At 50.3% G+C, this 27,530-nt stretch overlaps 1 protein-coding gene across 1 annotated transcript; it reads left to right on the top strand.

Annotated features, from left to right (window-relative positions):
• On the top strand, positions 1-26,523 carry NOVA2 (NOVA alternative splicing regulator 2). Its single transcript, XM_052656951.1, has 4 exons — positions 1-85; positions 10,605-10,748; positions 15,831-15,997; positions 24,862-26,523. Exons 1-4 carry the CDS (start codon positions 1-3, stop codon positions 25,942-25,944), a joined length of 1,479 nt encoding a protein of 492 aa, XP_052512911.1. The 3' UTR covers positions 25,945-26,523.
• Positions 26,524-27,530: the final 1,007 nt, after the last annotated feature.

Here is a 27,530-nt window from a genome sequence, read left to right as displayed (position 1 = left end):
ATGGAGCCCGAGGCCCCGGATTCCCGCAAGAGGCCCCTCGAAACGCCCCCCGAGGTGGTCTGCACCAAGCGCAGCAACACGGGAGGTGAGAAAGGGTTGCGGTTCGGCGTGGGGGAGCGGGCAGGGGGCCTCGCCTTTCTCCAGCGTCCTCCCCCGCAAATGGCAGGTGCAAGGGCTCAGGGGAGGGGAAGGGCGCTCCTCCCTAGACTGGGGAAAGGAGAGGGGAGTTGGGGAGGGAACCGGCCCCCTTCCCCCTCTCTCCGCGGGCCCGGGGCCCGCGAGCTTTGTCTGCGATGAGAGGGGCTGAGGGGGAGGGGGTGGTAAGTGTCCTTGGGGGCGCGCAAAGGATGGGGGGCGTGGGTCCCTCCGAGCGGGTGTCTCTGTGTCCTTGAGGGGTGTGTGATGTGACCGTTTCGGGGCAGGGGTGTTCCCGAGCTGGCGTGTCCTGGCGGGGGGAGGGGAAGGAGCTGAGGAGGCCTGTGGACCCGGAGCCTCCCTGGGGATGTCCTGAGCCAGGGTTGCGCCCGAGGGAGGCATGTGTGGGCCACGGGCGGGATTGCGCTGGGGCCAAGCTAGGTGGGTGTGTTGGGTGACATGGGGGAAAGGGTGGGTGTGGAAAGCTCAGTGAGAGAATGTGTGGTCGGGACAGGTGCTTGTGTGTGTTCATGTGTATACGTGTGAGCCCTGTAAGGCCTGGATGTGTGGCATTAGGGATCATGGATATGACAGGAAGAAGGGTGTGTGTGTGTGTGTCTGTGTGTGTGTGTAAGAAATGAAAGGGGCTGGGCTTCATGTTTGAGACCCTCAGAGGGGTATGTGTGACAAGTGTGTGCATGTCACCCCAGAGGGGACTGTGGAAGAGTGTGACACATGAGTGAGAGGGTCTGTGTGACATGCAAGGGGGTGTGTGTGGGCTGCCGAATGGGCCGGCTCTGGGCTCTGGGTATGAGCCATGAGAGGCCGTGTGGATGAGAAGAAGGCAATTCAGTGTGTGTGACACAGGCGTGTCCCTGGTGGGGTGGAACCAGGAGAAGCTGGTGAGGGTATATGACAAGAAAAGAGTGTGGGTGTGACTCCAGAGAGGCTGTGGCTGGGTGTGACACATGGAGGTGTGCAACGGTGACATCAGAGGGGGTGTGTGCAACAAGGGAAGGTGGGTGTATGAAGGGGGAGAGGCTGGGTGAAATTCACAAGGGTGTGTAACAAGGAGAGGGAAGGATGGGGGCCCATGTGACAGGGAGCAGGAACGTGTGCGTGTGACACCCAAGGGGTTTGAAAAGGAAAGGTCTGTGTGTGACACCCGAGTGTGTGTATATGTGTAACAAGGGGTTGTGTGTGAAATGGTTGGCGTGGGGATGATTCTCTGTGCGTATGACAAGGGAGAGAGTGTGTGTGTGTGTGTGCGTGATGGCTGAATGTTTGACAACACAGAAAGGGTGTGTGTAGAAGACAAGAGGGACCCTCACAGTGTGTGTGTGAAGAGGTATGTGGACCAGAGAATAAAAGCTGAGCTGGGAACTCTAGGTGTATGTCTGCCCGTGGGGTAGGGTTTGTCAGGGGACTCAGAGAGCCCAGCCCATTAGCTCCCTGGAAAGAGGGAGACCCCAGAGCAGACATGCCCCTCCCAGCGGTCACCTTGGCCAAAATCTTAACGCTTCCTCTGGCCTCTTCCTCCGGATGGGAAAGGGGTGGCCTGGGGCAGAGCGCAACTCTTCTAGTGGGTGCGGTGGGGACCTCCCACCTCCTCTCCTCGGATGACAGGGAGCTGAGTCTCTTCCTCCCATCCCAGCCCCCTGCCACCCCTGTCCATGTGAGATAGGAATCGGGGAACCCCTGGCTGCCTTTGAGGGTGTCCAGCAGAAATTGGAGGAAAGGGAAGTTGGGGGAGGGGTGGGAGGGAGTTTCCTGTCCTTCTTCCTGCTCCCCCACCCCCAGCACATGCATGAATGTGTCCCGGCCACTTCCTTGCCTCCTTCCTGCCTCACTGCCATTCCCAGTCCTGGAGAGGGTCGCGGGACCCAGGCGGTCAGTCCTGAGCCCAGTCTGGTGGTCCAGCCCCACCCCTGCTGGGGGGGAGGGAAGAGATCTCATCCCTGTCTTCTCTTAAAGGGGCTGAGATGTTCAAAATCTGAGCAGTCAGAGCAAAACAGCACCATTTAACAGTGATGCTGCCAAGGACGGTGAAGTCCTAGCGCTTGGCACCTACTACGACTCAGGCTCTGAAACATGGGGTAATCTCCCAATACAATCCTCGGGGGAGATGATTTGAGCTGCTTTTTCACATGAGGAAAACTGAGGCTCAGCGAAATGAAACCACTTGGCTGAAGTCACACAGCTCATAAGTGGGGGAAGTGGGATCTCTCCAACCCTGGGCTGCCCGGTTCCCATGTGCTCAGCCCTCCTCCAGCAGCGGGGAAATGGATGAACCCTTAGGGACCCTGTCCTCCCGACTCGTCCACCTCCCGTCTGTTGGCCCAGGGGAAACTGAGGCCAGGAGATACAAAAGGACAGTCCTCCATTTACAGAAATGCTCAGGGGCAGAGCTGGGCAAGCGTCCAGGACTTTTCATCTCAAAATTGAGGGCTCCTTCCAATAATACTTTCATGTCTGTGGGATGCTGGGTCAACCTCACTCCTTTTCTGAGCTTCACTGTCACCATCTGCCAAATGGGGAAATAAAAATAATCAGAATGATGATAGTAGCTACCAATTTTATTGCTTAATACCTTACATGCAGTATTTCATTTAATTCTCCCAATACTCTATGATGTGATGATAATAATAATAGTAATTTGTAACAATGACATTTATGATGCCACAGTAGATCAGAAGTATTATGAAAAACACTTGGCACTCAATCGTTTAATAATCCTTACAATTCTATTATGTTACCCATCTTATAGGTGACACATTGAGGCACAGAGAGGTTAATTAACTTGCCCAAGGTTAGTTAGTGAATAAGAGGCAGAGCCGAGATTTGAACTCGGGAGGCTGGGTCCATTGCATGAGTAGGCACTATAGTGAACCCCATTTTCAGTCGAAACTGAGGCTCGGGGGTGAGAAACTTTCGCAGTAAGTCCCAGCAGACTGAACTCCTGCCCACGGGGCCAGCTTAGGGGCTTGTAGAGGAGATGGTGGCTGTTAAAAGTGGCTTCTGGGTGCTGTGGGTGACAGGCAGACGTCGTTGAGAGGGAGGCGAGGCGCTACGGACAGGCAGGCGTGAACGAAGAGGCCGAGTGGAGACTCCAGTTGGAAATTCACCAGAGAAACACAGTCCCAGTCTGGTGGCACAGTAACAGATGTCCCCCTTGAGTATAGACGATAATTCTTTTATTTTTTTGGCCATACCATGAGGCATGTGGGATCTTGGTTCCCTAACCAGGGATCAAACTTAGGCCCTGGCAGTGAAAGCACAGAATCCTAACCACTGGACCACCAGAGAAGTCCCACAGGTGATAATTCTTAAGGTGCCACTGGACTGCCCCCTATACACCTGACTGTATTCCCATCTCTCTCACCCCTACATATTCAGAAACATCAACTCCCCCATACACAGGCACAGACCTCACGCCCCAGTCGTAGCTGACACCAGCCAGGCCTTGCTCCTGAGATCCTCGATCTTTAACAGTTATCACCAAGGTTACTAGCCCTGGAGTGAGAGCCTCCAGGGTTCATCTCGTCACTGCCACGTGCTTGGTGTGTGACCCTTGGGCACGTTCTTTCACTGCTCTGAGCCTCAGTCTGTAATATCCACCTCTACCACTCCAGGCTGTCGTGTGGGTTCAGTGAGATTGTGTATGTGTTCAGTGCCGTTGTGTGAATTCAGCAAGATGCCTGGTACACAGTATCAGGTCTGGCAGATAGTAAGCTCTCAATAAACAATAGCCATCGTTATTATTACTACTGCTCTGGAGAATGTCACGTTCCCGATTCACCATCCACTGGTGATTTGCCCAAAGGAAATCACACCCTGTCCATCTCTCTGTCGGAGAGAGCGTCACAGCTCAAAGACAGCATCGCACCTCTCAGCATCTCATCCCTTCAGAAGCATGTCTTGGTTGCATTATATCTCTCGCAAGGGCGGGCAGCACCATCATTCACAGAAAGACATCACCCACCAGTGTCCCGCCCCTCCTCAGTGGTACCGACCACACCCTGGCATCTTTTCCACCACCAGCATCCTCACACACTCCCATCAGCATCCCACCCCAGCCTCCTCAGACCTCCACAGAACACATTGATCTTCCACCCCTACCCCCACACAAGAGCAGGTACCATGAGTACAACACCCCTACTTTGGTCCCCCACAAGCATACGGTCACCAAAAACCCCACCTCTGCCGCATTCACTTCTGTCCTACCTGTGTCGTGAACAGCCCTATCCTGCATCCAAACCATCTTTCAGCATCAATGCTGAGTGAAAAGTGCCACTCTCGGGAATTCCCTGGTGGTCCAGTGATTAGGAATCTGCTTTCACTGCCAAGGGCATGGGTTTAATCCCTGGTCAGGGAACTAAGATCCTACAAGCCATACAACACAGCCAAAAAACAACAACAACAACAAAAACAAAAAACAAAAAAAGAGGGCCACTCTTCCCATACATAGCACCCCAAATCTCTTGGGTAAGTCAACATTATTTATGGAGGTAGAGGAGTATTGGTTCCTTGTTGGAAGCCTTTATAAGCTTTCCTGAGGATCAGGGACATGGGAATGGAGGAGATCAGAAACCCAGAATGACTAGAAGAAGGAAAGACAGCCCGATCCCAAGGTGGAAGTATTGAAACTGCAGCAGAGGGGAACCAGGAGAGCTGAAATTGGCGTCTTTAGTTGCCGTCCTGTGTAGAGGGAGCAACTAGCTGGACCCCAAGGGAAAAGCTAAGGGGGTGGAGGAAGGGTAGGTGGGTGGAAAGTTCTGGCATTTTGCTTCAGTAGAAAGAAGTTTTTCACAGGCAGAACCTTGGTTGTTCAAACAGGGTGGGATATGTGAGGTCTGGGGGCTTCCGGGTTCAGCTGATGTCACATGTCTGCCCTTTGCTGCGAGGCAGGCTGGCAGATAGCAGCCTGGCTCCTTCTTGGAGGAGGTGAGCTTCCCACGATGGGAAATGGAGAAGAATCTGAAGAGCACTAGAGCAGACTACGGGCTGCCATGGGGACTCCAGGACCTTAGGATTCTGAGCTTCTACAGGTGGGCGGTCTCGGCTGGTCACTCGCTGTCGGACCCTGACCTCTGAGGAGGGGCCTCCAAACTTCCACTAGTCTGATATAGGGACCACCAGGCACCCACAAGGTGGTTTAAGCGGGGATTCCGTGGACAGACTTTTTCGGGGGAATCATTTCGGGTTTAGATGAATGTGCTTTGGGAGGAAAAAAATATAACCAGTCCTTCGAACTCTATTAGCAATAATTTTTTTCAATGTCCTCTTGAAATAGATGCATTTACATTTTAAGAGGGAATGGACTTAAAAGGCATGGACTGTCTGTCTTGTTCTCTGCTATGTCCCCAGGATCTAAAACAAGGCCTGGCACGTAGTGGATGCTCAGGAAGGATCTGTTGGAGGGAGGGAGGGAGAAAGGAAGGGAGGGAGAGAAAAAGCAAGGAAATAATAATACAGTGGGATGCAACAATTCAGGAAGAGAGGTAGATGCTGGAGGGTGAGTGGAAGCAGAGCCTGGTTTCTTATCAATGAGAACACGTTCCTCCTCCAAAAAGCAGGGAGACGCCTGGGGAGAGGTGATGAAGGAAGTGGCGTCCCCTCATCCTCTTATTTCCTAACAAAACCCCAAACCTTCGAGGTGCATTTCTGCATTTTTAGAGCACTTAGTGTGTGCCAGACACTGTGATAAGAGCTTTGCCTGTGTTCATGAAATAGGTGACAGTAAAAATGATGATTGTGATGATGAAGATAGCTGACATTTCTAAAGTGGTCTACATGCCTGAGACCATCCTAAGTACTCCAAGGATTAGCATTGAATGAATGACAGTTAACCCCAGAAGATAGCACTATCCTGTCCCCATTTTAGAGATGAAAAAACAGAGGCCCAAAGAGGTGAGGTGACTCACCCAAGGCCACACCACCCGTCAGTGACAGAAGTCCGCGCTCAGTCGAGGGCTGTTTCTGTCATTTCATTCAGAGATTCTCAGTCAAAACCTGAGGAAGTGTGAGCGAGGGGAGTGAGGTTGTCCCCAGTTTTCTGTGGAACAGTCTTCAAGAGGGAAGCTGAGGAAGTGGCCCTGGCTGGAGAAAAGATGGGGAATGAAATCAAAGAAGGAAAGAGGATGAAGTTCTTGTGAGAAACCCTCCCCATCCTTCTGAACCTGCCAAAGATGGAGAACCGGCCCCATCTCTGTGTCAGGTTGAGGGCCAGAGCAGGCAAGGGGCCACCTCTGTGAGCTCAGGGAAGGAAGTCATTTGTTGGGGGGCTGCTTAGGAAGATGGATGGAGAGGCACCCTGGGGGGCTAATTACCTAATAGGCTTAATGATCTGATTAGGCACATATAAGAGGATTGCCTTGGGCTAAAGGAAACCCCTTAATTCTGGACCTCCTTCCCTTGCCTGGAAAGCCACATCTAGCCCCTCGCCCCCACGCCTCCGTGTTCACATGGCAGGGTACCCAGAATTTTCTTTCTCTTTATTTATTTTTTTGTCATGCCATGCAACAATGCAGGATTTTATTTCCCAGACCAAGGATCAAACCCATGCCCCCTTCAGTGGAAATACACAGTCCTAACCAGTGGACCACCAGGGAATTGCCGGGGAACCCAGAACTTTCAATCTTAAGGGACCAAATGGGGATGAGCAGGGCTCCCAGCCCCCAGGACCCTGCCCCATGCTTCTAACAGAGCAGTTTCTCTTTTATCTGCTCTGGATGTTGGAGTTTCATTGGAGACGTTGAAACTACATTTCCTTTGCTTAAAAGAAAAAGTTGAAAACCACTGGGGGATTGATGGTCCAAGACCTTAAGTTTCGGAAACCAAATGGCCTGGCTTGTCCCTTCTGTTTCCCAGAATTTGTGTGTGCTCAGTTGCTCAGTCACGTCTCACTCTTTGCGGCCCCATGGACTGTAGCGCACTAGGCTCCTCTGCCCATGAAAATTTCCAGGCAAGAATACTGTGGTGGGGTGTCATTTCCTCTTCCAGGGGGTCTTCCTAACCCAGAGATTGAACCTGTGTCTCTTGCATCTCCTGAATTGGCAGTGGATTCTTTACCACTCGAGCCAACAGGGAAGCCCTTCCCAGGGTTTATATGCCTACTATGGGCTGGATACTGTATGAGTCCCTGGATGTGAGGAAGAGCTTCAGTGACGTGGCCCACACTGGACCATGGTACATCCTTCTGAAGGCATGAAACAGAGATCCATCCTCTCCCTAGGGTTCCAGGAAAAGTTACAAGAAGATGGGACATTTGAGGGGAAACCTGAAGCACAAAAGGAATTCACTGGGGGAAGGGCGTTCTTTGCGACCCTGCAGACTGTAGCCCACCAATCTCCTCCGTCCATGGGATTCTTCAGACGAGAATACTGTAGCGGGCTGCCATTTCCTCCTCCAGGGAATCTTCCCAACCCAGGGACCAACCTGTGTCTCCGGTGCCTCCTGCACTGGCAGGTGGATTCTTTACCACTGAGCCCCCTGGGGGAGCAGAGTTCTAGGCAAAGAGAATGTGCAAAGGCCCTGAGGTGGGAGGGAGAAGGGAAGTTTGAGGAGCAAAAAGGAAGGTGGATCTAGTGTTCTGGGAGAAAGATAAGGATGTGAAGCTGGAGAACAGGGCGGGGCCAAATCACAAATCAGACTCAGAAGGTTCCTGAATTTTTCCCTGGGAGGACACGGGGGCAACAGTTTGATTAGAAGATTGCAGAGGTTAGGCAGTTGCCTTGAGACTGCGTTAACAAAGTGCTTTGCACGTGACCAAGAAAATTGGTTCGTAACAAAGAATAACCAAAGCCTCATTGAGGACCCTTGGTGCTGCCTCCCACCTCAAGGTCTTGGAGACTGTCCTGGTGCATACCGGTCTTCAGCTGCCAGCAGGGAAGAGTGTTAAGCATGGGCGGACCCAGAATGAATCAGAATTGCATTTGAATCTCAACCCAGCAACTGTCTTGGTGCCCTTGGGCTGGTACCTTAACTTCTCTGTGCCCCTCTGTGCCTCCGTTTCCCCTTATGTAAAAATGGAGGGGACTTCCCTGGTGGTCCAGTGGTTAAGAATTCGCCTTCTAATGGAGGGGGTGTGGGTTCAATCCCTGGTGGGGGAGCTACAAAATTTAAAGCAGAAACAATATTGTAACATCCTATGAAGACCTTAAAAAATGGCCCACATGAAAACATAAAAATAAAAAATAAGTAAAACATAATAATAAAAAAGATAATAGAGAAGGAAATGGCAACACACTCCAGTATTCTTGCCTGGGATATGCCATGGACAGAGGAGCCTGGCGGGCTTCAGTCCATGGGGTCACAAAGAGTCTGACTCCACTTAGTGACTAAACAACAACACGTATATAAACTATGTTGCAGTGAGGGAGCTTCCGGGTAGCTCAGCTGGTAAAGAATCCACCTGCAATGCAGGAGACCCCAGCCCGATTCCTGGGTTGGGAAGATCCCCTGGAGAACGGATAGGCTACCCACTCCAGTATTCTTGGGCTTCCCTGGTGGCTCAGACAGTAAAGAATCTGCCTGCACTGTGGTAGACCTGGGTTTGATCCCTGGGTTGGGAAGATTCCCTGGAGGAGGGTATGGCAACCCACTCCAGTATTCTTGCCTGGAGACTCCCCATGGACCAAGGAGCCTGGCGGACTCCATGGGGTTACAGAGTCAGACACAACTGAGCAACTAAGCACATGTTGCAATGGAAAAAAAATTTTTTTAAAAGGAGCGCATTTTCCTTACCTCACTGGGAGGTTGTGAGGAATGGGTGAGATCAAGCTGGCAAAGCTCTCAGCGCAGCACCAGGTCAATAATGAGTGTCAGAGCCTCTCCAGAGTCCAGCCTTCTGCTCCCCTCCCGCCTCACTGCTTCCAGCAGTCAGACCAGCGTCACCTCCTGCCTGGACTATTGCAGTTGCCTCTTCACTGGGGTCTTCCACCTGTGCTTGTCAGAGTCTGCTCCCCTCATGGGCCTCAGGGGGATCTTTTTAAAACCTAAGACATCACACATGGGGCTTCCCTGGTGGCTCAGCAGTAAAGAACCTGCCTGCAATGCAGGAGATGTAGGTTTGATCCCTGGGTCGGGAAGATTGCCTGGAGAAGAAAATGGCAACCCACTCCAGTATTCTTGCCTGGAAAATCCCATGGACAGAGGAGCCTGATGGGCTATGCTCCACGGAGTCACAAAAGAGTCGGACACAACTGAGTAACTGAACTCCTCTGCTCAGAGCCTTCCTGAAGCTCCTGTCTCACCTGGAAGAAAAACCACCTTGGCCCACAAGCTTGAATACCCCACCACCATCCCCACCTCTCTCGGCCCTCATTTCCTCCCACTGTCCTGTCTCACTCAGCCCCAGCCACACTAGACATCTCACCCTCACAGCCCAGGCACACCCTCACCCCAGGGCCTTTGCACTTGCCCTTCCTCCACACGGCCACATGGTTCTGTTCTGTTCTCTCCTCCACAGCTGAGAGACAGTGTATTTTAATGGTTCAGAGCAGGGACTCTGGAGCCAGGTGGGACTCAAATCTCAGCTCTACCACTTCCCAGGTGGCACTACCCAGGTGGTACCTGATGGGTACCCAGATGTTGCTAGTGGTAATAATCCGCCTGCCAGTGCGAGAGATGCAAGAGATGTGGGTTCGATCCCTGGGTTGGGAAGATCCCCTGGAGAAGGAAATAGCAACCCACTCCAGTATTCTTGCCTGGAGAATCCCATGGACAGAGGAGCCTGGCGGGCTACAGTCCACGGGGTTGCAAAGAGTCAGACTGAAGCAACTGAGCATATACATGACACCATCTACTAGCTGTGTGAGTGGGAGAAATCCCTTCACCTTTGTTTCCTCATCTCTGGAATTTTTTTTTTTTTTTGGTAAGTATCTCCCTCTTAGCATCAGTGTGAAAATGATATTTGTAAATTACTCGGAACAGAGTCTAGTATGTGTTAGGTACTGTGGAAGTGTTTGTTCGACAAAGAATGCTGTATGCTTGGGAAGGGCTTTCCTGGCCACCGGATCTGACAGTCCAGCACCTGCACTCCCCATCCTCTTTCCTGCCTCTTTTTGTTTCCTCAGTACTTACCACCCTCCGACAACATGAAATGCACTGTCTTCTCTCCCTTGCTCTAGAAAAATGTAGCTGTGTGCTCTTGGCTAAATCACTAAAACTCTTAACTTTATTTGTGAAATCAGGGGTCTTTGTTTTCTTCATGGCTGTTTCTCTAGAATGGTGCCAAGCCCAGAGCAGGTGCTCAGGAATTCTTGGTGAAATGAATGAATGAGTGAGTGAGTGAGGATCATTACGTGTATTATTTCCCTACTGCTATTCTCTTGAGTCCTTGCTTCTGTATGTTACTGTGATCACAGCGGGTTTCCTAGCCCAGCCCATGCCAGTGCCTCCCAGGAGGTACTATCCGAAGGTGAAGACCCCTCTCTCCTGACTCCCCTCCCTGCTGTGTGCCCCTGCAGAGGAAGGTGAATACTTCCTGAAGGTGCTGATCCCCAGCTACGCTGCGGGCTCTATCATCGGCAAGGGTGGGCAGACCATCGTGCAGCTGCAGAAGGAGACGGGAGCCACCATCAAGCTCTCCAAGTCCAAAGACTTCTATCCGGGTGAGCCCCAACCCCGGGGCACGCTTGCTCCGGCCTCCCATCCCTCCCATCTGGGCCCTCCAGGAGCGGGGAAGGCTCCCCTAGGGGCACTGAGAGTGGTAGGGGGCCTCTCCTCCTCCCGCTAAGGGGACTGAGCAGCCCTGGGCCCCAGGGGCCAGGCCTGAGCAGATGGGGGTGGGGGCAGGGCAAGACAATGGACTACTGCATATTCATGAGCTCATTTGCATGATGTGGTGGCAGATGTACCCATTCCCACACACCTGCCCCGTTGGGTCTGTTGGAGGAGCTTGGGGGGGGGGTTGGCCAAGGAGGCAGGTGTTGGGGTGTCCCTCAAGGCTTGGGGGTCAGCCATCCGTGTTACACAGACCCTCAGTCTTTCCCTTTGGATTTCTCTGTCACCCCATCTCACCCGATCTGAGTCACACTGGTTCTCCATCTGTGTGGTTCTTTCCATGTCTCTCATCCTGTTTCTATCATCTTTCTTTCTTGTCCATTGGCCGAGCCACACGGCGTGTGGGATCTTAGTTCCCCAACCACGGATGGAACCCGCGCCTCCTGCATTGGAAGTGCAGGGTCTTAACCACTGGGCCGCCAGGCAGTCCCTTTCTCATTCCGTTTCTGACCTCCTCATCTCTTGTTGCCTGAGGCTCCACTCCCATCTTCTGTCTCCCCATGCCCTGTTTCTCCTCTTCTCTCTGGTTCCATGTGGAGGTCCCCCATCTCTGTTTTCTTAGCCGCCTAGCAGGTCTGTCCATTTCTGCTTTTCCCTTTCTGTCACCTCCTCTTCTCTTCCCTTTCTGTCTTCCCATCTCTCTCCCTATATTTTCCTTTTCCTCCACCTCTTAATCTCACTTTTTTTCTCCAACTATCTGTTTCCAGTCACCCGTTCAACCAGTATTTAGTAGCACCCCTCAATGGGTTCATTCTCTGAAGGGGGTTGCTCCTCATTTCTTTCCATCCCTGCTTGCCCATCTCTCCCCTTACATCTCTCCTCTTTTTCTCCTCAGCCTCAGCTTCCTCGTATCTTTTTTCCTCTCTCTCCCCAATCAGCCCATTTTCTGCCTCTTCTCCAGCTCTATCTCCCTTCTTCCAATCATAAATTGTCCAGGCCCCTCCCCTCTCACTAATCCCCCTCAATATCTCTCACCCCCTTCATAATTCTATCCCAAGACCAATGCCTGAGCTTCAACATCTAGGAATCCAGGGAAGGTCCCCTGAATTGCGTCTTTGGTCCCGTGCTGGTTCTAGTTCATCCTTAATCCCCTTGGATTTTCTAGGTCAAACACCAGAGCTGAAGCCCAGGGTCAGGACAATTTCATATTCTCTCTTCCTGTGTGTCTCTCTCTCCACCCCGCCCTCTGCCTCCCATCTCACTAAGCAGCTTTGGCAAGAGGTTTAGAGAACAGTCCAGGGAACCTGGCACAACCCCCTTTTCTCTTCCACCCTGGCCCAGTTTTCCCCTCACCCCTCTAGCCCACAAGGTACGGATGAGACCTCTGCTTACGACACCCATCCAAGGACACTTGGTTCCTTGCCCCTGGATCTCATTCTGTGACATAACACACGTCATCCCCTCCCAATGCAGTGACACGCCCCACTGGCCAGGCAGCTGAGAACCCCAAAGGATGGACCAGTCATTGACTCTCTCCTGGGCCAAACACTGCTCAAACAAGCAACGTGAGCTAAGCATCTCTCCCCAGCCCCTGGACTTGCACCCAGTCCTGCTCCCCACCCCCAACCCCGATTCGGAACTTCCAGATCATACAGCATGTGCTGGCTCCTGGCTCAGAGATGCAGGAATAGCCCTGTACATCCCAGTCCTGTCCCTGGGACTTCCCAGGGCCCAGAGGAACATAAGAAATGGAGATGCTGCTGCTCTCGCAGTTTCTCTGCTTCTGGCTGATACCCTCCATTCATTCATATTCTCTGAGGCTCTTCTCCAGCCCAGCCCCATGCCAGACTGAGATGGGGACACAGCAGTGGCTGAGACACCCCAGCTTAGCCCTCATGGATCTCGCATCCCAGTAGGGAAGATAAACCGAATACCAGTCATGACTTAGGGTGGTCAGAGCTGGGACTGGGGAAGCCCAAAGAATGGAGAGAGCCCAGACAGAGCACCTGACCCAGACTGAGATGATCAGGAAGGGCTTCCTGGAGGAGGAAGCCAGAATAATGAAAGAGTGGGCTAGGTAAAGAGCAGTAAAGTGTGATGAGAGGAGATGAAAGAGCATGTTCAAAGGCTGTGGGGTGGGGGTTAGTTGTTCAGTGTGGCTGGTGAAAGGACAGGTGAGAATGGAGAAACTGAAAGGGTCCTCTGGGCCTAGTTAGCTCACACACACACACACAAACACACACACACATGCACACGTATGCCTGCACTTAGGTATCTACTCCATGAAACAAAAATCTGTGTGGGGGCTAGAACACATGAAGGGTGCCCCCTCCTTGGTACAGGAACCCCCAAGCTCCAGATTCAAGTCTTCCGAGTCATACATGGAGAAACTTAGACCCTGAAGGAAGCAGGCACCTGCTCCAAGCCACGCAGTCTTCTGTGTAGCTTACCCAGACCTTCTCCTGGTTCTAAAATTCCTTCAGATTTTAAACAGCTGCCTGAAGCCCTGGACCCTAACCCCAGAAGAAAAACAGACACTTTAAAAAAAAAATGTATTGATTTATAACATCTTTGCGGCTGAGTTTAACATCTTATGTATTCTTTTTTAACATCAAAAATACAAAAGCAAAATTGCAATCATTGTATGCCTCCCCCCAACACATAAACACACATACACTCCACCCACACCAAGTTTAGCACAGGGTGGCTAAATGTTTAAAAGCCCAGACTCTGAAGCCAGACACATGGGTTCAAAACCCTGATTTTCCACTACTGGCTGAATGAATTTGGACAAAACCCAGGTGCCTTAGTGTCCTTAGCAATAAATCAAGAATAATAATATCACCTGCCTCATATATTAAAGTGAACAAATATATATATATACATAAAAAATGCTTAGAATGATGCCCGGCAATTGGTGTTATGTAAGCACCAGCTGTTATTATTAGATATTCTTTCAGGGTTTAACTGAGTCCCCCAAAGCCCCTGTGGATCCTGGTTAAACACTACAAGGGGGTGTGAGATCACAGACTCCCTGAGCTGGAAGGAAGCCTCACAGAGATGGAGAGCCGGGCCACTTCAGCCAGGCTCTCCCTGGGGCCACCCCACCCCCCAAGTTCCCACCCTGACCCACACCCTTTCCTATTTACACCCAGACGGAGGCAGCCTATGCGCTGACTCACGCTTGGCTCAGACCAAGCCATTGTTCTGGGATGGAGGGGAGTAAGAGTGAGGAACAGCGGCCCAGAGGACATGGAGGATGTCAGCTACACCAGTGACCCAAGACGGGGACACCCAGACACATGGCGAGACTGGCATGTCAGGCTGAGCGACGGCAAGTGAGGGGTCAGGGTGTAACACCAGCGCACTGCACTGGTCTACCCACAGGACACTGGACACTCACCCCCAAGTGTCCCAGACATGCAGGCACGTGGAGCCTGGGCACCCAGGACCCTTTTTAGATCCAAGGAGCTAACTGGTCCTGCAAATAGAGCCCTTCCCAGGGACACACACCCCCACACACCTAGCACGCCTGTATCATCCAGGCACTCACAGCTTCACACCGGCCAGTCCTGGTGGAGTCTTCTTTGTCTGGCTGTAATTCAGACCCCCAGACACGCACACAAATACATGAATTCTCCAAATATCAGTTCTTACATACTGACCCCTGGGTCTGCCTGTCGGTTTCTTTCTCTTCCTCATATTCACCCTCATCATTCACCGTGTCTTGCCTGTTACTTGTACATGTGCCTTTATATATGCAGTCCACACACCATTTGCCCAGGTAGTCTTTTGAACACCCAGAGGTGTCCGGATATCTTTCTCCCTTACATAAACACACACACATATGCACACACAGGCACACTGTCCTACCATCTCCAAGTGCTATGCATTTATCCTGCAACGTCAATGCCACTTCCTGGGATTCTTTGTTTCTTACTCTGAAACCCTCGTGCACACCCAGCTCAGTCTTAGAGTGTACATAACCTTGAACATCACAGCGGCATCTAAAGTCTTTCCCCCGCCCCACAGAAAGTGATTTCTTTACTGAAATCACTATGTCTTGCAGTCTGTTTGTATCCTGGTCTCTCCTGCTCTTTCTTTTACACACATACACAGATAGATATTTCAGCCAGTCCTACCCAAGAAAATACATGCACACACACACACACCCCACCCACCCAAATACTCATAGATGTATTTGCATTGGTCAGTGATACCCAGAGTCTCTCTCTCATACGTATATATCCCAACATCACCTAGAATTAGCACCTCTTCTCTCTGCTACCTGCCCCAGTACACACACACACACACGCACACGCACACCAAGGATGCCCAGGTCAGAACCACCACAAATATCTGGAGAATCGCCAGCAGAGGCACCCTGCCGTCCTTTCTGCATCCCCATCTCCACTCTTCCATGAGTTGTCTTTGACCCACTCTGCTCTCCCCTCTCCCCACCCTTGCCCTCCCCCACCCCTCAGCCCTCCATCTGGTGGGTCCAGGCAGGCACTCAGGCCTCTGCTGTCTCCCCCATCCCCCAGCCTTTCCCCATCCTCTCCAAAAGCCCAGAGGCCGTCGCTGCAGGCTTTCAGGGGTTGCCAAGGCAACGGGGCCTCGTCCCTCATCCCCCTGGGGGTGGGCTGAGGACCCGGCCAGCCACACTGATAAGGGGGTTCCAGTTACTGTGGCAACCGTTGCAGGCCTGAGCTCTCGGCTTCTAGGAGGTGGAGGGGGGGCAGTGAGTGAATGGTTACCAAAGCAACCGAGAGCCAGCAAGGACTGGGAAGAGGCAGCTGAGCCCTGTCTCCCTTGCCCAGGGCTGTTGTGGGCATAGCAAAGCACTTAAGCATCATTCTTCCATCCCCTGGGTTTGTTTTAAGGGAGGGAGAGGACGTGAAAATAATAAAACAAGAATTCCACTCACTCTCCTTCTGATGAGTGTGACCCCTCTCTTCCTTGCTCAACAGGAACCACAGAGAGAGTATGCCTGGTACAGGGCACAGCAGAGGCCTTGAATGCTGTGCACAGCTTTATTGCCGAGAAGGTCCGAGAAATCCCACAAGCAATGACCAAGCCTGAGGTGGTCAATATCCTTCAACCCCAAACCACAATGAATCCTGACAGAGCCAAGCAGGTTAGCAGGGATAGAGGCTGGGTTTTCGTAAAGCTGGTGGGATTTGAGAGAAAGCACTTCTTCCATGTAACTGGATTGTGATCAGAGCTCAATGGCATGGTGGTGGTGTTTTGGCTGTGAAGTCCTGTCCGCTTCTTTGCAACCCCATGGACTGTAACCCGTCAGGCTCCTCTGTCTGGGAGATTTCCCAGGCAAGAATATTGGAGTGAGTTGCCATTTCTTCTCCAGGGATCTTCCTGATCCTGGGATTGAACCCACATCTCCTGTTTGCCAGGCAGATTCTTTACTACTGAGCCACGTGGGGAGCCTGCTTCAATGGCATAATAGTTACAAAACATTTATCAATCAAATACATGGTAGTGGTTCATAAAGAGAGTCAGCCTAAGGACGCCAGACCTCTTGCTAGAGTGATTTGATTCAGAGGGAGCATGAAGGTCTGGGAGAATCTGACCGAGACCCCCTGAAATATCCCTCCCTCCTAGGATTCACCAGATCCCCTTCTCTCTTCCACCTCATCCCATTGTCTCTCAAAACCACCTGCTTCCCACTTCCTGTTCTCACCGGAAGTAACCACCCCACCCATAGGCAACACAGTACTGGTACCCGCTCTGTTCACTAGTTCTTGGATAGGAAGGAGTTTAGCCACCATATTGGGAAAATGGTGTTTCCTTAGGAAGCGAGGAGGCGGGTCTTTCTCCAACACAGCCCTCTTGAGGAGGGATGGAAGGAGGAGGGCAGAGCCTTTCGGTTGCCTGCATTATCAGAAGCGGTGGGGTAGGGATGTGGCAAGAGTGGATCAATTGCTTCCTGGGCCTCGCGGGTTACCAGACCACTGTGCACACCGGGCAGGTGGGCTTCCTGTAAAGCCCCTGACGGCATGGCCCTGGCTGGGTAGGAGGCCGAGCAGAAGAAGCAGAGCTCGGGGTTGGCTGCGGTAAACTCCCCATTTGCTCTCCCTCTCTCCACTCCCGTAGACGTGTGCACACAATGCAAAAGGGCAAGAAGCCCTGAGCAGGCGGACAGGCCACTTGTGAGGGTTCCTGAACAGATGTCTGCCTGGAAGCAAAGAGACAGGGCCTCGGTGAAAGGAATCTGGGATTCCTGAGAAATCCTGTTGCCCAGAAATGGGAGAACCCACGGGTCTGAGTTTCTACCAGTTCGTGGGGGAAACCGTGGGCAGCAAACCCTGGTAGAATACTGCGGATCAGAGCGATCCCCCCAAAACCTGCGAGTTTGAGGCTTGGAGCGTGGCTGCTGTCCTTGGTGCTGAAGCAACTCCGCCCCTTGCGCGCAGCCGGCCCTCTCCTAAATCCCTTCCCACCAGCAGGCCACAGCTTCCCTACAGTTTGCAAGGAAGCGAAGGTACTGCCTCTTCTCTCTCCCTTGGTCGTGGCCGCTAGGGGCTCAGGGTTCATCAAAAGTTTGTGCATGTTGCAGGGAAAATGGGGTCAGCACCATTGGCACCTGAGCCTCTTACTCCACTCCCTAAGCCACAGGAACTCTGAAATAGTGGAGTCTAACAGTTATAGAACTAGGATTTTTTTCTCTGCCTGTTACTCAGGGGCTTCAAAGAATGAAAGAGATAATGGCTGAAAGTTCAGACTCTGGAGTCAAATGTTGAGTAGAATTCTATTCTGATAGTTCCTACCTGCAGGACCTTGAGCAAGTGACTTGATTTCTCCATGTAAAATGAGATTCATAATGGTACCTATTTAAGGGTAGTGGCTAGTGTTTATTAATGTTTGAAAAGCAATTATCCAAAAATGTTTCCTATCGTTGTTACTATGGGATTTTTGAGTCAGGAGAAAAGTCTGTTCCCTTTTTGCCTTGGACTTGCTGTGTTGCCCTGTATCTTCTTCTATTATGTATGCTCAGCTTCCCTTTCTTTACAGTAGGGAAGCTGGGTCAGACTGGGATTATAAACTGAAATGTCTCCAGAATTCAGAAAGGGAACATAAAGGACTGAGAATGTGGCCTTATCATAGAGGTATCATGCTATCCCTAAAGTGGGTAGTTGCTGCTCAGCTCCACTTGATTCTTACCCTTTGGAAATGAGGACGAAGCATTATTGGGTTGACCCAAAAGTTTGTTCGAGTTTTCCTATAACGTCTTCTGCATTTTTCAAATGAAGTCAAACATATTTGAAATCAATTGATTTTTCAAGGTTGGTTCAGTTCTTAAAACATTATGTGGCTGTGGGCTGGCTGTGGCCTGAGCACCACCAGTTTGCTACCTCTGGTTTAGACGGGTGGTTCTCAGCCCTGGCTGGTATCTGAATCATCTAGGTTAAAACACAGATTCCTGAGTCCCAGCCTGGGGCCACTGAATCCAAATTTCTGGGGAGAAGTCCTGGGAATCTGAACAGGAACTCTGGCCTGAGATCAGATCCTGGCTTTGCTAGTCACTATCTCTGTGATCTTAAGTAATTTACTTAACTTCTCGGCGCCTCCCTTTCCCAATCTTTGTGTGTTAGTTACTCAGCTGTATCTGACTCTTCGCGACCCCATGGACTGTAATCCTCCAGGCTCCTCTGTCCATGGGATTTCCCAAGCAAGAATCCTAGAGTGGGTTGTCATTTCCTTCTCCAGGAGATCTTCCCGACCCAGGGGTCAAACCTGGGTCTCCTGCATTGTGGGCAGATTCTTTACCATCTGAGCCACCCAATCTATAAAATGTGCTAATAATAGTACCTACTTTATACAGTTGTTAGTGGCTGCTGCTGTTATTGTTACTGTTGTTTTTAAATCTCCAGACTTGCAAACATCTGAGGCAGATGGTCTCTGAGGTCCTTCTGGCTCTGAGACACTTACAATTCTATGGCTCTGTGATTGCAAGATTCGAGGAATGTATTACTCTAACATTCTACTGTTCGAACATCCAGGACTGCATCTGCAGATCTAAGAAGCTGTGGTCTTGCAATCTGGGCCTATCGTGAAGACAGCTACTGTTTTCTGAGGGCTTCCCTGTGCCAACCACCATGGAGTCACCTTAGTCATTGAATATCCCCAAAACCTGAATAGGGCAGCTGTGGTAATGTCAATGTCAGCGGTGAGGAAATGGAGGCACAGAGAGGTGACGGCTTTTGCTTTCACCATCCCTTGGTGGACACAGTTTCTTGGGTGGAAAGTTTTGATCCTTCTCCTGTTGCTCTGAAATGCTGTATCACATACTAAATCCCTCTTTACTCTCAGGCCTCGTTTTGCACATTCTTCTGTTCTATCCGCTTGACTTGTCAGACTTCCCTTTTTCCAGTGATTTCTTTAAAATAACAGCTATATTGAGAGATAATCCACATACTGTAAAGTTCACCATTTTAAAGTGTTTAATTCAGTGGTTTCAGTATAATCACAAAGTCATGCGTTGATCAACACTGTCCAATTTCAAAACACTTTCACCATCCCCAAAAAAGCCCCATACCCATTAATAGTCATTTTCTATTTCCCAGTGCCTCTGCCCCAGCCCCTTCACCAATGATCTACTTTTAGTGCCTATGGATTTGCCTATTCTGAATAGTTTATGTAAATTGAAAGATACATAGTGATATATAATGTGGCATGCTGAGTCGTGCTTTCCTTCCCTTAACATAATGTCATTAAGATTCATCCATACTGTGCGTGCGTGCATGCATGCTAAGTCGCTTCAGTCATGTCCTACTCTTTGTGACCCTATGGACCGTAGCCCGCCAGGCTCCTCTGTTCATGGGCATTCTTCAGGCAAGGATACTAGAGTGAGTTGCCATTCCCTCCTCCAGGGGATCTTTCTGACCCAGGGATCAAACCCACAACTCCTACATCTCCTGCATTGATGGCAGGTTCTTTACCACTAGGGCCACCTGGGAAGCCCAAATCCACACTGTGGTGTGTATCAAAACTTCATTCCTTTCTGTGGCCAAATAGTATCTCATTGTATGGATAGACCACATTTTGTTTATTTATTCATCAACTGATAGAAATGTAGGATTTTTCCACTTTTTAGCTATTATGAATTATGCTGCTAATGGACAAATGTGTGGATTTGTTTTCAGTCCTCTTGGGTAAACATGTAGGGTGGAATTTCTGGGTCGTATGATAAAACCTACGTTTAACTTTTTGAAGAACTGCAAGACTGTTTTCCTAGGTGGCTGTACCACAGATGTGGGATTTAAATGCAGGTCTGCCCCTAGGGACAACAGTCATTGCATGTGTACCTACTATCATTCACCCACCCTTGGCTAAGTTATGTGTCAGGCATTCGTCTAGGCACTGAGAACCCAGCAGTAAGCAATAAAGACAAAATTTCTACCCTGTGGTCCTTAAATTCTCCCCTGGGAAATCAGAAAAGAAGCAAATAAATAAAATGTATAGGATGTCAGAGAGTGAAAAGTACTATGAAGACAAGATGGAGAAAAAGGAAAGGAAGTATGGGTACCTTTTTTCTCTTTTTATTTGGAAAATGTTTAAAGAACAGTACAATGAACTCCTTATACACTGCACTTAGACTCACCAGTTATTAACATTTGCTTTATCTCTACACACAGACACACAGACATACACATTGACTTTGGTGTTCTTTTTGTTGTTGATCAATTTGACCTTTTTTTGGCTGAACTGAGAGGCATGCCAGATCTTAGTTCCCCAACCAGGGATCAAACCTGTGCCCCCTATATTGGAAGCATGCAGTCTTAACCACTGGACCACCAAGAAAGTCCCTGTTGTTGATCTATTTGAAAATAAGTTGTAGATCTTATGACTCTTCACCCCTAAATGCTTCAGTGTCTAGCTCCCCAAAACAAAGATAGTCTCCTATATTATTATATTATTTTATCACACTTATAAAAATTAACACTGGATTCTTAATATTGCTTAATAAAAAGTCCATATTCAGATTGTCCAAAATGTCTTTTAAATGTATAGAGTATTTTTATTAAAGATTCAGTCAATGTTCCTGCTGCATTTGGCTGTTATACCTCCTTAATCTCTTTTAATCTAGCATAATCTAGGATATATTTTTGAAGGCAGAGCCAACAAAATTGCTGATTGGATGTTGAGTGCAAAGGAAAGAGAGGACTCCAAAAGGTTGGGACCAAGTAGTGGTAGGATGCATTTTCCTTGTGCTGTAATGAAGAAGACCGTGGCAAAAACACATTTGAGGAGGAAGATGAGTTTCATTTTGGACTTTTGAGGGGTCCACTCAACATCATACGAGAGATGTGAAATTAGCAGTTATGAATCTGAAGGTATCCATGATGGAGACGTAAAATAAACACACATGAGCTTTGATAATCTGGGTGGGCAGGGAAGGGCTTTTTGGGGGGGTGCATCTGTGCAATGAATGAAGAGAGTGGGAAGCCCTCTTTTCTGAGGAAAAGCATTCCAGGTACGGGAACAGCCGGTGCAAAGGCCCCGAGTCTGGGCACAGCTTGGCGAGTTGGAGGGACTGCAGGGAGTCTGGTGTGTCTGCAGCGAAGTAAGCAAGAGGGAGGAAAGACTGAAGTCAGATCAACAGGGAGCACAGCGTGTGGAGAGTATCAGTTCTCAGCCCTGTTTGATTGTTTGAAGGATCCAGTGTCCGCTTTCTCCTGGATATGTGAGGTTGGCCAAAAAGTTCATTTGGGTTTTTCCATTGCATTTTATGGAAAACCCAGAACGAACTTATTGGCCAACCCGATATTTTACCATGCCCACTTTACTCTCTGAAATTACATATACAATGAGCCTATTTATATAAAGAGAAAGCATATCTATATCTCAAAGATCTTTAACACTTGTATTGAGACATAATCCACAAAAATACATTGGACCCATTTAAAGTATGCAGTTCAGTGGCTTTATTGTATTCGGAGTCGGGCATCCATCACCGCAATCAATTTTAGAAGTTTCATTTCCTCAAAAGGAAATCTTGATCCCCTTAGCCACCACCTCTCAATCCTCCCAGCTCTCCCCACCCCAGCCCTAAGCCACCACTAATCTCCTTTGTCTCTATAGATTTGCCTGTTCTGAACATTCATATAAGTGGAATTATACAATATGTGGTCTTCTGTGCCTGGTTTCGTTCACACAGCATAATGTTTTCTAGGCTCATCCATGTTGTAGCAAGCATCAGTCCTTCAACTGGCTTAAATTGACTGTAATCTTCCATTGTACAGATGTACATTTCTCATATCCCTAAATATTTTTTCATAAAGGAGAAATGAAAGGAAGGTGATTTGTTATAAAATGAGTTTTAATATGGTGGCTCAGACAGTAAAGAATCCACCTGCAATGCAGGAGACCTGGGTTTGATCCCTGGGTGGGGAAGATCCCCTGGAGAAGGGAGTGGCAACTCCAGTATTCTTGCCTGGAGAGTTCCATGGACAGAGCAGCCTGGTGGGCTACAGTCCATGGGGTTGCAGAGAGTCAGATATGACTGAGCGGCTAACACTTAACGATGAATTTTAATATGTAAATCCTCAGGCAGGGCCACAGTAGAAGAAATAATGAAATAGCTGCTCACACCTAACATGGCGTGAGTGACACAGCAAGAAACATGGTGATCCAGAGCGTAGTAATGGAGATTTAAATGATACAGATGGCATTACTACCAATGTCATGGTTTTCTTTTTTTTAATTGAAGTATAGTTGATTTACATTGTTATGTTAATTTCTGCTGTACGGCAGAATGATTCAGTTATTCGTATATATACCTTCTTTTTCATATTATTTTCCATTATGGTTTATCACAGAGTATTGAATATAGTTCCCTGTGCTATTCAGTAGCAACTGGTTGTTTATCCGTTCTATATATAATAGTCTGCATGATGTCATAGTTTTCTAAAATGATGAATGACTCTTGGTAAAGTTCAGAACAAAACAAAACACAGCCTTATCTTGACTTACTGATACTGTAGTTACAGTCCTGAAAATTTCAATAGATCTTAAAACTGTGCAAAAGAAAAAAATCCTTGGTACTTAACATGTAGCATGAAGTTCAGTTCTGGGTTGGGGGATTTATAAACAGACTTTTCACCAACATGAATGTCCAGGGGAACATTCAAAAGTCATATAGAACCTGTGACAGTTCTTCATTGCGAGGAACTGACTCTCACATTATTGCGTGCAAACATCTTTGGCCCTGCCCATTGAATGCCCACATCTGCCCCCAGTTGTTTTGGCAACCAAAACCACTGCCACAATTTCCCAGACACCACTGGGGTCAGGTTTAGGGGTTAAAACAAAGAGGCAGAGATGAGAGCTTCCAAGGATTGAACCCACAGGTCTGGGGGGGATGTGGGAAGCACTGGAAAGGAGAAGCACTATAGAAATGCTCTTGGAGATGTGAAAGGGGACATTTGGTTTTGAAATATCCCCACTGGTGTTAAGATTGATCTGATTTGTAGCTGCAAAGGATGGGCTGCTCTACAGCTGAGAAGGGGGACCATCACATAACATGACCAGTTTTCTCCATCTTCTCTGATGTAAGCTTTGTTACCATCACTTCACAGATAAGACAGCTGTATAAGATTGCTGAGGCTGTAATAACAAGGTTCCACAAACTAGGTGGCTTAAACAACAGAATTCATTCTCTCACGATTCTGGAGGCTAGAAATCTGAGCTCTAGGTGTTGGCAGTGTTGGTTTCTTCTCAGGCCTCTGTCTTTGACTTGTAAATGGCTTTTTATTCTCTCTCTCTCTCTCTTTTTTTTTTTGCCATACTTCATGGCTTGCAGGATCTCAGTCCCCCAGCTATGAATTGAACCCGGGCCGTGGCAATGAAAGCCCAGAGGGCCTTGGCAGTGAATGCCAGGAATTCTAACCACTAGGCCACCAGAGAACTCCTGTCTTCACATGGTCCTCCCCCTTTGTGTGTCTGTGTCCTAGTCTCTTCTTATAAGGACACCAACCATATTGGATTAGGGTCCATCCTAATGACCTCTCTTAACCTTCAAGGCCTGTTTAAAGACCCTATCTCCAAATACAGTCATATTCTAGGGGTTAGGACTTCAAGAGGTGAATTAGAATGGATGGGAGCAACAATTCAATCCGTAACAACAGAAGGGTTAATCCAGGTGACCATGTCATGGGGTGGAAAGCACAATGGAACAGGAATCCATGAGGCTGCAGTTCAGTTCCTTCCGGGTAACTTTGGGGCAAGTGCCTTCACCTCTTAGGCCTTGGGTTGCTCATCTGTAAAGTGAAACTAACGATGCCTTTTCTGAGGCTGGGAGTCAGAGTACTTGATATAGAAGGACATGGGCACCAATGCAAGCTTGGAGTGGGGTCCTGGCGGGCTCCCACTTGGTCAGCCATTAAACTTTTAGGTGCTGGATGTAAGGAGGACCCAGGGGTCCCAATGACAGGGTGGCTGAGAGGCTACCAAGGGGAGTTGGGAGTACTGCCTCCTTTTTCTTTTAACTAATAAATATGGAAAATTCCAGTATTTCTGCACTATTATTTTTATTTATTTATTTTCTTTTAGCTGTGCTGCAGAGCGTGCAGGATCTTAGTTCCTCCATCACTGATCAAACCTGTACCCCCTGCAGTGGAAGTGCAGACTCCTAACCATGCACCACGAAGAAAGTCAATATTTCTAGCCAAGGACTTCCTTGGTGGTCTAGGGTTAAGAATCCATGCTTCCACTGGAGGGGACACAAGTCCGATCCCTGATGGAGGAGCTAAGATCCTGTATGCTGTGTAGCCAAAAAAATAAATTTGAGTTAAACAATTATTTTTTTTTCCTAGCCGGTAGGACCATACTGGTGCATATTCAGGGGGCTTGTTGGGTCTGATTTTGGACACTTGAGAGCCAGGGGTGGGAAGTACCTTGAGACCGCCAGTCTTAGAGGAATATTTGCGGTTCAGTCTCCGATGACCCCGCCCCTAAAGACCCTCCCTCTGGCTCCCCACGCAGGCCAAGCTGATCGTCCCCAACAGCACGGCGGGCCTGATCATCGGCAAGGGGGGCGCGACCGTGAAGGCCGTGATGGAACAGTCGGGGGCTTGGGTGCAGCTGTCCCAGAAGCCGGAGGGCATCAACCTGCAGGAGCGCGTGGTGACGGTCAGCGGCGAACCTGAGCAGGTGCACAAGGCCGTGAGCGCCATAGTGCAGAAGGTACAGGAAGATCCCCAGAGCAGCAGCTGCCTGAATATCAGCTACGCCAACGTGGCTGGGCCAGTGGCCAACTCCAACCCCACCGGCTCGCCGTACGCCAGCCCCGCCGACGTGCTGCCCGCCGCCGCCGCCGCCTCGGCCGCCGCCGCCTCGGGCCTGCTGGGCCCGGCGGGGTTGGCGGGCGTGGGGGCCTTTCCGGCCGCCCTGCCTGCCTTCTCGGGCACCGACCTGCTGGCCATCAGCACGGCACTCAACACGCTGGCCAGTTACGGCTACAACACCAACTCCCTCGGCCTGGGGCTCAACTCGGCCGCAGCCTCCGGGGTCCTGGCCGCCGTGGCCGCCGGTGCCAACCCTGCCGCCGCCGCGGCCGCCAACCTCCTGGCGTCCTACGCCGGTGAAGCAGGGGCCGGGCCAGCCGGAGGGGCTGCTCCGCCTCCACCGCCGCCGCCCGGAGCCCTGGGGTCCTTCGCCTTGGCCGCGGCCGCCAACGGCTACCTCGGGGCCGGGGCGGGCGGCGGGGCCGGCGGCGGGGGCGGCCCGCTGGTGGCCGCTGCGGCGGCAGCGGGCGCGGCTGGGGGCTTCCTGACGGCGGAGAAGTTGGCCGCCGAGAGTGCCAAGGAGCTGGTGGAGATTGCGGTGCCTGAGAACCTGGTGGGAGCCATCCTGGGCAAGGGGGGCAAGACGTTGGTGGAGTACCAGGAGCTAACAGGCGCCCGCATCCAGATCTCCAAGAAGGGCGAGTTCCTGCCAGGCACGCGGAACCGGCGGGTCACCATCACGGGCAGCCCCGCGGCCACGCAAGCCGCTCAATACCTCATCAGCCAGCGGGTCACCTACGAGCAGGGAGTGAGGGCCTCAAACCCCCAGAAAGTGGGATGAGGCCTGTGGTGTGTGCTCCCACCTGGCTCCCTGCCCCTCCTCCTCCTCCTCTTCCTTCTCCTCCTCCCCCTCCCCAACTCCTGACCTCAGCTCGGTATAGTCCTGCTCCTCTTGGGATGGGGCTGGGGTAGGCCTGACTGCACTCCCCCCCACCCCTTTTCTGGTAGTCATAGGCAGGATTGAGTGATGGCTGGGGACGAGGCCAAGAAGCTCCCTCCCCAGCCCTGAACTGACCCCTTCTTTCCTTCCTCCCTATGCTTGACTGGGCCTGACCCTCCTCTCCCAGGGCCCAGGTCTGTGTGATATCTGTATATATTGCATTTTGTTGATTTTAATAGAAAACAAAGCGTTATTTTCTCTTTTCTTTCCCTCCTTTTTTTCCCCTCCTTTGATAAGGATTTCCCCTCCCCCCTTTATAAACTTTTTGTTTCCATATGGGAGGAGGGGAGGAGCCTCTGGGTCACCTAGAATGAGGGGCCTCCCCAAAACAACACCCGCCTCTCCTGCTTTCAGCTCCGGATCTGAGGGACATGATGGAAGCAGAGGTAGCGGAGGAGTGCGAGTTGAAATGGGGTATTTGGAGCAAGGACCCCAGAGTTCCTAGATTTTCTCAGCTACTCTCCCTCCCTGCTGGAGTTGCCCCTCCTAGGTGGGACTTTTCAACTCTTTTGTTGTCAGATTGTATGGGGGGGAGAGGGGTGCGGTGCTGCTGGGAATAAGGCCGGCTCTGGGATTGGGCCAGTCCGGTGGGCAAGACTGGCAAGAGGCTGGAACAACTTCCTGTGGCATCTCCTATGGCTTTTCCTAGAATAATGGGTATGAAGGTCTTTGTTGTGATGTCACTGAGTCAAGTACTTTCCTGGGGTGCATCTGGCACTTTGTATGATGTCCTAGGAAGTAGTTCCCCAGAGGTTACTTCCTGTGATGATAGGAGAGACAGGTACTTCCTGTGATGTCTCAATGAGCCTTCCTTGAAGGTTACTTCTGAGATGTCATAGGGGCATGCACTTCCTGTGGTGTCTCTAGGTTACTTCCTATGATGTCATCAGGATGAAGTATGTACTTCCTGTATCAGGCCATGGCCAGTCACTGATCCTCCTCTACCCACACCCCTCTGTGGTGGGTCTTGGCCTGGGGGTCTTCCTAGAAGAAGAATAAGGCGTGGGACTTGGATCTAATCTGGAGGACTATAAGGAAAAAGACCCACTATTTTGGGGGTCACCTCCATCCAAACACACCAAGTCAGAACTCACCTGGCAGGGAGGGGTGGGAGATGGAGCTGGTGAAAACTGTTAAAGACCCTCTTTCCCACCCCCGCCTTTTGTGTGCATGCTTGTGTCTGCGTGGCTTTGTTTCATTAAGTCTGGTGAGCCAAATGTATGGTGGCTCTTCCAGGCCACGGTGGCCCAGGAGAATGCAGTGAGCCATGGTAGGGTCCCTTGAGCTGGAATGCTTTGTGTGGTCTAATGCATTAGATTGACTTGTGGTTTCCGGCAAACTGGAGTACTTTGGTGGTCTCTGATGGATCGGAATGTTTTGGTGCTCTCACCATAGGCTCTGAGGATCTAGAATGTTCTGATGAAGTC

This window comes from Budorcas taxicolor, chromosome 18 (assembly GCF_023091745.1).
Source record: "Budorcas taxicolor isolate Tak-1 chromosome 18, Takin1.1, whole genome shotgun sequence".
Lineage (NCBI taxonomy): Eukaryota > Metazoa > Chordata > Mammalia > Artiodactyla > Bovidae > Budorcas > Budorcas taxicolor.
This window is presented reverse-complemented; position numbering and strand designations above follow the sequence as displayed.

Bases quoted from the DNA above. Each gene is read 5' to 3' on its own strand.
- NOVA2 (XM_052656951.1), top strand. From the start codon at position 1: ATGGAGCCCGAGGCCCCGGATTCCCGCAAGAGGCCCCTCGAAACGCCC. The intron at 10,749-15,830 runs GTGAGCCCCAAC...CTTGCTCAACAG, and splicing joins GTCCAAAGACTTCTATCCGG to GAACCACAGAGAGAGTATGC. The intron at 15,998-24,861 runs GTTAGCAGGGAT...CTCCCCACGCAG, and splicing joins ATCCTGACAGAGCCAAGCAG to GCCAAGCTGATCGTCCCCAA.